The sequence below is a fragment of the Haemaphysalis longicornis genome, unplaced genomic scaffold (assembly GCF_048455015.1).
Source record: "Haemaphysalis longicornis isolate Haplotype H1 unplaced genomic scaffold, Haemaphysalis longicornis Haplotype H1 scaffold_9, whole genome shotgun sequence".
In the NCBI taxonomy this organism is placed as follows: domain Eukaryota; kingdom Metazoa; phylum Arthropoda; class Arachnida; order Ixodida; family Ixodidae; genus Haemaphysalis; species Haemaphysalis longicornis.
In genome coordinates this window covers 35,674,569-35,686,741 of record NW_027526460.1, presented here as the reverse complement: position 1 = coordinate 35,686,741, position 12,173 = coordinate 35,674,569, and the positions used below count along the sequence as shown (strand labels likewise).

General features: G+C 50.1%; 2 protein-coding genes across 11 annotated transcripts in view; one reads left to right on the top strand and one right to left on the bottom strand.

The window, feature by feature from the left end:
* Nucleotides 1–12,173, top strand: part of LOC144152780 (transcription initiation protein SPT3 homolog) — a 706,894-nt gene that overhangs the window by 409,740 nt on the left and 284,981 nt on the right. For 2 of the 8 annotated variants that reach the window (XM_077684230.1, XM_077684232.1), the window contains exon 2: nt 3,497–3,611. The exons of 5 other annotated variants lie outside the window; for them this stretch is intronic. In XM_077684230.1, coding sequence (XP_077540356.1) covers nt 3,497–3,611 — 115 coding nt within the window. Of the gene's footprint in view, nt 1–2,626; nt 2,753–3,496; nt 3,612–12,173 lie in introns of those variants that run through there. One more of the 8 variants, XM_077684233.1, reaches the window with a different exon arrangement.
* LOC144152778 (uncharacterized) overlaps nt 1–12,173 on the bottom strand; it is a 135,348-nt gene that overhangs the window by 22,750 nt on the left and 100,425 nt on the right. For all 3 annotated transcript variants that reach the window (XM_077684223.1, XM_077684225.1, XM_077684224.1), the window contains exon 3: nt 5,418–5,573. In XM_077684223.1, the coding sequence (XP_077540349.1) occupies nt 5,418–5,573 (156 nt within the window). The remainder of the gene's footprint in view (nt 1–5,417; nt 5,574–12,173) is intronic.

Below are 12,173 nucleotides of genomic sequence, written 5' to 3'. Positions count from 1 at the left end.
ATTTTTGCTCGGATCAAGGGGGAGGAAGGGGGTTCACTTGTGAGCTATATACTCTTCAACCGCAGCACCGACGCGCACCTTCGACCCCTTCTCTTGGCTCAGCAGACCCTGCCCTGCTCTGTTTTCCCCGACACCTTGTGTTACTTTACTTAATTTGGAAAGAACCAAGTCAGTTCCCGGTGAGCTTCAGGACAAACATAAAAATAGTTTCGTGATGCTTACTTTTCGTTCCTGAACTGATAATGAGAAGCACGGGTCACCACAAAAAAAAAAAAAAAAATCTCGTTATTCTTTCTCTGCTTTAGTGGATGACCAGCGAAGCTTTTTACCACACGACATACACACACACACGCACGCACGCACGCATGTATACGCATTAAAAACAGCGTAAATGTACTCTCACTGCATTTTCTGTCACATTCATTCGTGACAACTTTTTCGCGCTTTACCTTGGGGAAGTAAAAACAAAACAACCGTCAAAAAAAGAAGCGTATTCGCAAGTGCCGAGGAAGTAGAGGAGGAAAGGAGAGCCGTGATTCTCCCAATCTTATTTACGATTGCGCTTCTCCCCGACTCTCCGTTGCGTACAGAGACGCCCACCCGCCGGTGCCACGGCGGCTTTCCATTCAACTCTCATTTTTCCATCGCCATATCGCCCCGCTTGTTGCCGGCCTCCCACGGGCACTTGTTTTTATTTAAGCAACCGCTTCCCGCCTCGCCCGTGACGCCCTACCGAAACCCCAAGGCGAGCGACGTCGGTATCATTCGCTCCCAGAAGCATTAAGAAGAAAACCATTCCGGCTGCTACTGCACGCCCGATAAAATAATTTAGCAACACAAAGACGCCGTGTTTTCCCCTGCAGTATAGGGAGCCTCCCGCAAGCTCCGAAAAAAAATTAGAGAGGCCGCAGAGGAGAGGAGCCCAGTAGGGTGTGTCAGATTGGAGGGACAATCCGAGTCGACACGAAAAAGAAAGCACGCAGTGCTCTCTGCGGGATGCTGCCCATGTGAGACCGTATTGAATAGCATCCGAGGCTGCGCGGCTGTTCTGTTTTCCGTATGATTTCTTTTTTACTGGTACAGCCGCTTACGCACTTTTTATTGGCGCGATTACTTATTTCGGCTTGGAGGAATAGAATTTTTCGAACTATCACTTGGGCTGTGCGGCGCGCTACCAGTTGTGAACGAGGGACTTAAGATAGCGTGAACGACATTTATTTATATAATGTACAACAAATGTAGAGGGCGAGGGCGCTTAAATATATCAGTTTTAAGAAATATGGAATCCGTGGGCCAAGGACAAGCTGGGTGTGCTACCGGCAGAGCGAAGTTTTCAGTATCCGATGGAACGTGAACAGTCAGGCCTTACATCGAAAATTATCTATCGATAATTAGGAAGAGAAGAAGGTCCACCAGCAGGCCCATATCGTCTCGCCTCGGGGCGGACACCGGAACGCCCGCTGGTGGGGGGAGGTGGGATCGGGAGGAAACAGAACATAGGAATATGGGGATAGGGAAGAAGGCTAACATGGAACATATATAAAACACATAGGGAAGATTCATAAGGAGCATATATAAAACATAAAGGGGAAAAAAGAGTTAAACAATTGTGCAAAGTAGGAATACATATAGATAAACACTACACATATAAACTATGCTGTAGCGTGAGGCAATCGAAGACGGACACGGGAAAAATGGCTACAAATACCATTCAGCGCTAACTCTCCACACGTTCCCTCAGTACTGCCCGAATAATTAATTCCGATACATCTTGCTTGCGCTAACGCGGTGGTTCTCAAGTTAGGTCCAAGGACTCCAAGACGTCCGTGTTGCACGTCGGGGGGTCCGCAAGTGCCTCCGCGATACAGTCCCTTTTCGTGTTCGCCAAATTTTGCCGCCAACGTACATTTCAGCGGGCTTTCCCGCATCACACGTAGTTGACTTTCCCGTGTAGCGCTATAAAGTTAGCTTTTAGAAGCGAAGCCCCTTATCTGCCCGGGCTGTCGGCATCTCACGTCGTCGTCGTCGTTCGTCGTCCAATTCTCATGTGCACGTCACGATACTAAAACACTGGGACACTCGTTTTCCAACGCCTCGCGCTAGAACGTTTCATCTCCATGGGGGAAAACGAATACTGAAAGAACACACCGGGACACTCGTTTTTCGTTCACGCTTGCTTGCTTGCGTCTATTTTCGTACTCGCTTTAACTTTGAAATTGCAGTTCTCCGTTTCAAGTTTCACTTCTCCTCCGTAATTGTGATGTCGCGTATATCAGCGCGTGCCGTGGGTCAAGAGAGAGACTTACAATCTCTGAATACACGTATACACTGCATGCTTCGCCCCTCCCCAGTCAGTGAAGTTAGTGAAGATGGCCCCCCTTTTTTTTGTTCTTCGAAACACTGCAGTTTTGCGGAGAAGTGGACACACAAAATGCAGGAAAAGTAGGTGTGTGAGCCATTCTAAATGCACGAAAAAATTGTTAGAAATTATGAGGCGTATTAACATATTTCATCGTGGGGCCCACCATCCCATTTACAAGCACCGGAGGGGTGCTCAGCACGTTCATGGTTGAGAACCACAGCGCTAACGGACAAGTCAATAAGCTGGCCGCACGAGCAGGCGGATGCGAGCGTTGTCGCGGCCAGTAAACAGCCGGGGGTCCCCAAAACAAGCTGCGGATGCTCTCGCCGTTCTGGAAAATTTTGCCATGATGCTCCACGCAATACTTCTGCTCTGCACAGATTGTCACACGTGCGAGAAGTTGTTCTTTCCGCCAAGCTATCCGCCAAAAGACAAACTAGCAACCCCGACTTCTTCGCGAAGTAAAGATGCGCATAAAGGAATTGTAAATGCACTGTTATATCGCTCATTCGATAGTTCTATATTCGGATAATTCGTAAATTTTTTGTACTCCCTAGAGATCTGAATTAACGAGCTTTCCCTGTATTGTTTTGTTGCTATTACTAATGAACTGCCTTGCGCCTTAACCCTGATATTCTGAACGAAAAAAAAAAAAAAAAGCCGTGGAGGCGTTAGAGGTTGCTCCATGGTGACTCTGTATAGGAGGCCATAAAGAATAATTTACCTTATTCGGGGGCGCTCAAGAAAGTTCGGGATTTCGGTTTGCTCATAAAGCATGGTAACTTCAGTGAATTACTTAACGTGTAAGGAATTATCCAGGTTGCAATTTGCATTTCCCGACTGGCTTCTTTAAATCTACCATTCAAGATTTTCCGCTTTCAACTTTTATGCGTTGCCGACATATTGCGCCCTTTATGTTTCCGTGCAACGCCTGGATGTTTATTTACTTTTAAACTAAGGCGATTCACGAGACTCGCTCCATCTTTTTTTGTGTGGACTCTAAAACGTAATACAGCCCTGCCAGACCATTATTTAGCTACGTCTTGAAATACCACCTATAGGCCCCCATTTTCTGCGTTGTGCGACACGGCCACGTCACGCTGGTGAGCAACGCGCGTTTTACATTCCACGCAGGATTTATATCCATCAGCGGCGGCGCCATCGTCTGTTCCTTCCCACCACGCGCACATGCAGCTTCCCAGCAAGCCCCTCTGCGAACGATCAGGTCGACGCAGACGACAAGTTCACTGTGAGCGAGTCGTCTGCACCGTTTATCCCTCCACGCGTACATCTGTAGGCGTCCCTCTATATATGCGCGCGTATGCAGTGCTCCGAAAGTGCTACTCTGCGCTCTCGAGTGTATGAGAGAGAGTTCGTGTCTCTCGCCCAGCTTCATGCGTTCCCGCCACCGGGCTACGCAACTCGCGATGATGTAGAACACGGCTTTTCACTTTGGGGCGGAAAAATGGGGGTGGCGTCGCCGGAGCCGTGGTGTACAGACGCACCACCCGAACGATGTCTGTCTCTCTCTTTTTGTGCACAACCTGCTTTGTTCCCGCACGCATACACCTTGTCGCAACGACGCCCATTTTCGTGAGGCTGACAACAACGCGCCTGACATCAATGGGCGCGCGACGTTTTCTGCGCCCGCCCTATATATGCGCTGCTCGTTCTCGCCGACAGCTGTAGTAGGTGCCCTTCGCTCTCGCCTACTCTCTCGCCCTATTCGCGGCTGGGTCTACGCTGGCCTAGATGTCCACGCCTCTCTTTCCCTTCCCACTACTCCAGCGGCGAACCCGGGCACATGCATCGCCTCCTCCCACTGGCATCGGCTTTTTAAAGGCGTCCTGTTTGCAAGTAGATTTATGCGTCTGCACCGTCTGCGAGCGAACCACCGGGTTGGAACATGAAGGCCGCTGAGAGCACCGCAATCTGCACGCGGGATGCTGTTTTGTGTCCGCATGTACGGCGAAGACCGCGTACGAAATAACCTGAGCAATATGCCGCCCGTTCTGCCTCTTACTTTTTTTTAATTTCCTTCTTTTCTTTTCTCTTACCAATGTGTTTTAACCGACGCTGTAGGTTATGCGCAGTTAGCCGGAACATCTTATGGAACAGTTAGCTGTGAATACCGGTGAAAAATTGTACCCACGGTTTTTCAACTCAGGCTAAACTTTTCCTTCCACAGGCGTTTTAGTGTTAGCTCCACATTCAGCTAAGCGTACGGGAAAGAACCATGTAATAGCAGACGCAACCCACCCCCCTCCCCATTTTTCTGAGGTAAGCACAAAGCAAACAAAAACTTTCGTTCGGCATCCTTGCACCTCTAATTGGGCACCTATCCGTTATAATTTCCGCGCTTTCTGGTTAATAAAAAGCAACGCCAGCGGTCAAGCAACGATGCACAGCGATTATGTTCGCGAACGTAGGTTAAAAAAACAGGAGAGAAAAAAAGCAGCCACGAAGTGAGCTTAGAGATGAGGCCTTTCGTATACTGAGAACGAATATATTAGATACCAGACTGAGCGACCTCTCCACCGACGTACAAGGCCTGAGATACTTGCCCCGTTTTATTCGGAGGTCTGTCCTTGCAAAAATACCGGGCCATCTCCACTAACGTGAAACCTGGGGAGGGGCAAAGCATGTAGTGCATAAATGTATTCTTGTAGCGCCTTGGCGTTTATGTCAACGGAAATGAAACCAATGGGGCGTAGAGGCATACACCTTTGCTGTAAAAGACTCGTGTCTTTTAAGCACGAAGCTCTCCTGCGCGAGGCGTAAACGAGTGTCCCGGTGTTTTTTGAGTACGCGCCACTGTCTAGCGCGAGGCGTAAACAAGTTTCCCGGTGTTTTAGTACCGTGACTACATGAAACGACGATTGCGACGACAAAGGTGAGAGGAGACGCTAACATCCCCATCCCCTAAGGGGCCTCGCCCCCTAAAAAAATGGACACAATGACACATTTTCAATGTGTTGTTGCCTGCGGGTGATGGAGAACCTAGGTTGCATTTTTTTTTTCGGTTATGCTGCGAGGACGTGGGAGAGACACTGACCGTGGTGTGCTCCGGCTCCGGGTATCCTCCGGGGTATGTCCAGCGCCCACTGCTCGGCTGTCTTCCTCCGAAGGTGGTCCCATTCGCGCAGTGGGTCCAGGAACGGGGGTCGCTGGCCGAACGCACTCGCGAACGCTCTCAACTGCTGCTGCTGGCCTGCGATGATTGGAGGAAAAAAGTGAAAGAAAAAGCACGCGATTAGTGAAAACAATCGAGAAATTAAAAAAAGAAACTAGAGCAGTTCCACTCAACGTGCAAGCTGTGCAAGTGCAGAGCTGTCATTCGCCAGAGGGGCGGTAGCACCCTCTCTTGACTAGTTTCTAGTATCAGCCTGGTGTTGATAACGAAAGTAGTCAAGACAGGGCGCCGAAAATGCCTGTGAAGAGACACTAGATTGAGTTTTCGTTAATTTGGAGAATTAATGGATTAATTAATGATGTCTCCCTTATTTCATATTCTTGTGTACACCTTTTCGGCCTATACGGAAGCTTTAGTGGCAACGGCACAGCGCAAAGATCACCGCCAACACTTTGTATATGAGTAACTTGTGCCTTTGTGGCGCAGTGGGATATACATGGGCTTCCTAACGCGAGGGACCTCGGTTTGATTCCGACCAGGGCAAGCGGTGATCTTTTCGAAGCCACTGCGGTGGCTAGATACCGTGACCCCGGACGCGCTACGACAAGCTGGGCTCCTAAAAAGTGCTCCGCACTTAAAGATAACCTCGAACCAGGCTTCGAGCGCAAGGATGACGTCGTGTTGCCCTCCCACAAGTTATTGACTTCGCAATGGAAAGGCATCACGTCCCATTAGCGTTATGTACACGGAGATCTCGCGCCTTAATGCCCGCTGAGGTAACGTGGGGATGTTTTTGACCGCAGCTAAGTCATTTTATGCAAGTTTGTTATCATTCCTCGTTTGATTTCTAGCAATGCCTCTTCCCACTCCCCCCTCCAAAGAGTTTTCCGGTGGCTCCTGTTTTTGACGTAGAAGGTGCAGGTGACGCGACGCAGCCAAACTCACGCTCGCGCCTAGACACAAAACACCGACATAACATTTATGAGCTAAAATGGCGCGCGCGTTTTAATGAACTCCGTTTCTTTTTTTTTCTGTGAAGCTGGGTGTGTATGTGCTGGGGGGGAGGGGGGGGCATGGAAGGGGCATTATACGCAATGGAACGAACATTGCCTTCTTTCGAGAAAAGCACAATTTATAATAACTCTGAAAAAAGCTCTAAGGCTTGTAACTGCGATCCCGATGAGCCTCCCTTTCTTGACTACACCTATATGGAAATTTAGAAGAATATATGGTTCACTTCTGCTGCATGGCAAAGTAAAGAATTAAGTTGTTTTCCTTGCACTTCCGAATGCCACAGTAGGCGAATACCGCTGCATACGTATTAACTATACCGTGCAGCGGATTTCGAGGTCTCCCCAATAACATGAAAAACGCTTTTACCCTGCATTTCCGTTTTCATCTTCTCCCAGTGTCTTCAAAACGTTTCCCACCAGCATCACGAGAATAACTGTTTGCGAATCATTCTGACAGGGCGGAGGTCTACCCACGGATAACAGATGCGCAGGTGGCATGCGAGATTACAGAAAGCAAAGAACAGCAGTAGTGGTTGAAAACCTAATGATTACAGCAGCAAAGCAGATCTCGCGAGCAAACAATATAACCTGTGATCTCAGAGGTTAAGAAAACACTGAAGGTTCCGCTCCTGCCAGCACGCTGTACCAGCAGGCAAATAATCTATGCGCTAAAGGGATGTCTGCGACTCTCTATGTGAGCCTGCGTGAGCTTCGGCACGTAATCTCCCGATCTCAACGAGCAGCTTTAGACCGCCGTGATCGATAGCGCTGGTTTGTTTCTATTTGATCGTTTTAAATCGTTATCTTCCTCCCGCTTCTTTACCGTATGGCTTACGGCGCAGTGAGTGAAGGACCAAGGAGCCAGGAACGAGCTTACAGTGTATACGCCATCTCCCAAATGAGGAAGTCAGTAAATTATTAGCGTTTTCGGAAACGCAGTACCAGGAAGATGAAATATTACCGGAAACACGTCCCGAGCAAGCTGCGAAATCTCTCTCCAAACTACGTAGAGAGCAGGTGTAGAACAATATCAGTGACGCAAAAGCAAACGAGCGAACAGAGTCGGTAACAGATCGACGCACTTGGGAACCCCACGCAACCGCACTGATGGGTGCGCGTTGTATACGCGCGGTCACGAAGGGTCATCATTAGACCAAGACCTCCTAGCACGCTGCTTATACAGTGTAGATCGCGGGTTGCGATATCGGTGCTCGAATCCAGATCTGTGGTGCCCAAATGGCAGGTCAGTAATAAGGAGAGAAAAAAAAAATAACGCCGAGGATGAAGCGGCAGCGAGTTGGTAAGCGTGTACACGACTCTTGCGTGCAACGGCTGTGTGTGCAGACGAAATTTGCGGGCAGAGGAAATTTGTTTCTACCGCGTGTGTGGGTGAGGGAGGTCTTAGGCCTAACCTCATGTGCACGGTCCGTCCCGCATGTTGCTGGCGGAAAGAAAGCCGGAAAGGGGGGAGAGTGGTAGTGGCTCAGGGTGCTGGCAAAGAGGAGGGGGGGTAAGGGGGGGGGGGCACCCTGAGGATCCCGTGCGCATTTACGCGTGCTCGTTCCTCGTGAAGGGAACAATCTGTCGGCCGCGTGCGTGAGCGTCGCGTACGCCCGTGCGTGAGCGCCGTGGAAAAAAAAAAACGCCGAGGGTGGCCCCCGACTACTTAGCGCCTATCGCTCATCCATCGCCGACGTTGCGCCGCCGTTGCAGCGTCTTAAATCGCCCGAACCCTGATGAGGGTGCTTTGCGTTTCACGGCGTTCGCGAGAACCCGGCTTTGTTGGTGGTATCTTGCAGGCCGAAACCAAGTGAGCGAGCGAGTTGGTTAAAAAGAAGAGTCTGGTCTTGGATGGGTGAGTAGCGTAGTGTCTTCTTTTTACGGGAGCAGGGGGAGTTTTGTAATTGCTCTGTGGGAGTCACCATGCGCTTTCCGTCGGAACGGAAACAGCGCGCTTTAAAAATTTGAAGAATTCTTTTTTCAGCGTTGCAGGTTCGCAGTTTATCGTTCTGCCGCTGCACAGCTGATCGCATGTTTTGCGGATATATATACCGAGTTTCAGCTTTGCACAACATTATGACGTTGGGTATCATTGACGGTACATACAATATAAAACAGATTAAGACACTCCGCCAAACGAAATTTTCCCTGTCACTATTTTTTTGTTGTCTCTTTTCTTAGCCTTGAGCACCAATACCACGACGAACGTGTGCACCATGATACGACAAACACTTTTGCTCCCCTAACAACTAAAGTTTCTTACATCATGCCAGCAATGTGCCCAATACTTTTACTTAATGCTACAGAACTAGTTCAAGAAATTAGGCGCACAATCGCAGAGTTTAACAGGTTGGAGAACCTGAGCGTGAGCAGTCGCAAACAATACCCGACAGCAACGCCTGCAGCATCTCCGCTCACGCTCGATAGCGTGCCAGCGGCCGCGGCGGTCTCTGCGGGAATTACGTTGCGATAGCCCGAAGGTGGCGAAAATAAAGGGGGCGATGTTGGGAAAGGGTGGCTAGGGCAAAGGTTCTGAAAGGTGCGCAATGCACGACCGCTCTCCTCACCATGCCCCCCCAACCTTACCCCCGCTCGCGGCGGGAGCGCCACCGACGCCGTGCGGCGTCGTCGCTCCCTAGGGCTCCTGACTTTCCCCCCTCTTCCTAGGTAAACAGGGCCGCTCATTACGCTGTCGTAGCGCTAACTTGATTACCGGATGAATGAAGCCGCCTCGCGCCGCGTGCCGATGCCAGCGGCGCTGTCATGCGGGCATTCTCGTGGCTCCAGCGCCGAGTGTACTTCGAATATGAGCATTGCCGCACCAGCAAGAGTGCCGGCTGCGTAGGACATAAAATTCGCCGATTTTCCCAGTGCCAAGCTCTTAAAATATGCGTGGCTCCAAGTAAAACTTTTCCCTTCTCGTTTGTACTACCGTATACGTGAGTCACTAAGCATCGCCATCGTTGTGATTATAGAAACCGCCGCTTCATCATCTCCATAATCATCATCTTCGTCGTAAATTATTGGGAGCGCACGGATAAACACACCTCCGCAGGAATAGTTATTAGTAGCGGGACGGGAAGTTGGTGCAATTGCTCCAATAGCCTAAAAAGCAAGACGAAACCCACGGCTTCAAACATTATTGCTATCCGGTGCGCAGGAGATACTGAATACGAGCCGCATGCATTGCGGCGTAGCGTAACGACGGTTCTCAGTGATAATCAAATATGAGCGTGGTTTGGACTGCATGTTTATCTTGTAAACATTACACGCCCGGAACACTACGGACCGATTGCTTCACGTTTCGTAGGGGATACTGTGCACGCTCGTATTAAGGTAAGCACCATCTCAGTACGAGGTCTCGATGAGCATAGCGGAAGGCTATGATCTTATCCTTATACCGCAGGCGTCTAGAGTGTCGCAGCGATCCGCAGATGACTGAGTCACTCGCATCGAGGCTTGTTTCCCCGATGTCCTCCTAATTCAGCGTTTGATGGATGCAGTGGCGTCAGCGAGTTCTATTCAAAACGAGTCATACAAAGCTACTGGAGTTCTCAATGCTTTCCAAACAGTAGCTCGAGCTCGTGTAGCACAATAGGACTGTGTTTTTGCTCCTGCTTTCACAAAGAACAGCAGCAAGCGGTCATAAGCATATCTCACGCGAACTGGATATCTGCGGACGATCGCATAGAGGTGCCTTGTTTCCCTCACCCAAAAGGGTGGCTTCACTGCACCGTCGGCAAAATAAACTAGTTTTATTTTTATTTTTCTGGGGGCGCTTTGTGCGATCCGTCGCTCCCGCACAGGTCCGCACCAACTCCGGTCAACGCGCCCATGCGACCACTGCGCTTCGACTTCGTGCCCTGGCATTGATCGGCCCAAAGACGAGCAAGCACGCAGTGAAGAGAGTCCACACGTCGTATCCGAAATTATCGCGTCCCGGCGGCGTCGACCGAGGGAGTCGTATCCATAACGCAGTAGCAGCAGCAGCGTTGGCGGCGGCGGCTGGTGGCAAAGGCAGCAAAGGTGCAAGCCGAGAGCGAGGGGGGGGCGAGGCGGCAGCAGCAGCAGCGCTTACATCGGCGCCCTATTGATCGGCGATGCGCGAGCGCGTCGAGGTCGACGTCGCCGTGTTGATTCGAGGCCCCGCCCCCTCCACCGCCGCCCGTCGGCTTTCGCTCTCAGCAGCAGCAGCATCGGGGGCTGCAGCCGCGGGCGACGCGACCCTTGGTTCCCCCCGCGTCGCCAGAGGCGTGTGGCGCCTTTTCCCCCCAAGCGCCATGCATAAAACATCAGCTCGCTCCTGGCGCAGCGAGCCCGCCCCGGCGAACGCCAGCGCGCGTGTCTCAGCGACTGTGGCCGCTGCCCCGGATATGTCAGCGAGTGTCCGAGCCGTGTACACACACTGTGTATACCGCAGCACGCTCCCTCCCCTCTCTCTCCCTTCTTTTCCCGCGTTGACTTTGGTGAGCCAGCCATGACAGCGAAGGCCGGGTAACCGACGCTCGCCTTGGGGGTGTTCCAAGCTGTTTTTGTTACGAAGGCAGGGCTATGCAATAAGGAAAACACGATATTTGGGATTTAAAGCGTTTACACGTGAAGTGTTGTTCTAATATGGCTCACTCAGAGAAACATAGTTCGGCGATTAGTTGCACTGCTGACGGTGGCCTTTAGGACCAGTTTGCGGGATCGTACAAGCAAGGTTGATACAGGCGATCAGATTAGTTTTATAAACAAGTCAAACTGAATGATAACACTCGGTTGTAATGCACAATTTCGATCTACGACGTTTTTACCCTCTTTTTTTTTTTTGCTGCATTAATTAATTCCTTAAGCCAGCAGATTAAAATTTCAGATCAGCTTGAAGCACTTACAACGTGACATCTTCCTGAAACAAGCACCTCAATCCGACCCAAAGAGGAAGCACGCAACATAATGTTAAGCAAGAGGTGCCTTAGACAAGAATACCAAGCATTCCCATACGAAAACATTATCTTCAGGGTGACCATGGGATTCATGAGGGGGTGGTAGTATGTGTGGTTTCAAGTGAGAGAGAGCTGTTGAAAGCTAATGTGGTTTTCAGCACAGTGCGTGACAGCCTAGGTGTTAAAGACATCAGTCCAGAATGTTAAACGCCAGCGTCGAATACCTACGGCTACAGGGTGGAAAGAGCGATCACTTTACTGAATGCGTAAACTTAACAATAAGAATTATGTGGCACAGTTACAGCTGAAAAATTTTGCATGCGTTTGCTTTCTCCCTTAGGCAATAGCGGTTTGTGGCGAAACATGGCGTGTCCAGTGTCTGCGGATAACGGGGGGAGCAGAATCAGCGAATGCGTTTGCTTTCTCCCTTTGCCACAGGTGCTTTGTGGCGAAACTTAGCGTGTCCAGTTTCTGCGGATGACGGGGGGAGCAGAATCTGAGAAAGCGGGGGGGGGGGGGGGGGAATATTACGAGCGAGAAATCGGGGACAAATGCGAAACAATAAGAAGTCACTGTTTTTCATTGTCCAAGTAGGAGAAGGTTACATCAAGTATCTAACTAACACTGACGTCAAAACTATCAGACGTTGTAGTGTGCACACAGTCGGAAGGCTTCCGATTCTTTATTGTACAGTTTATAAAAAAAAAAGTTATTTATTTACTGTTTTACGTTCCGGCAAG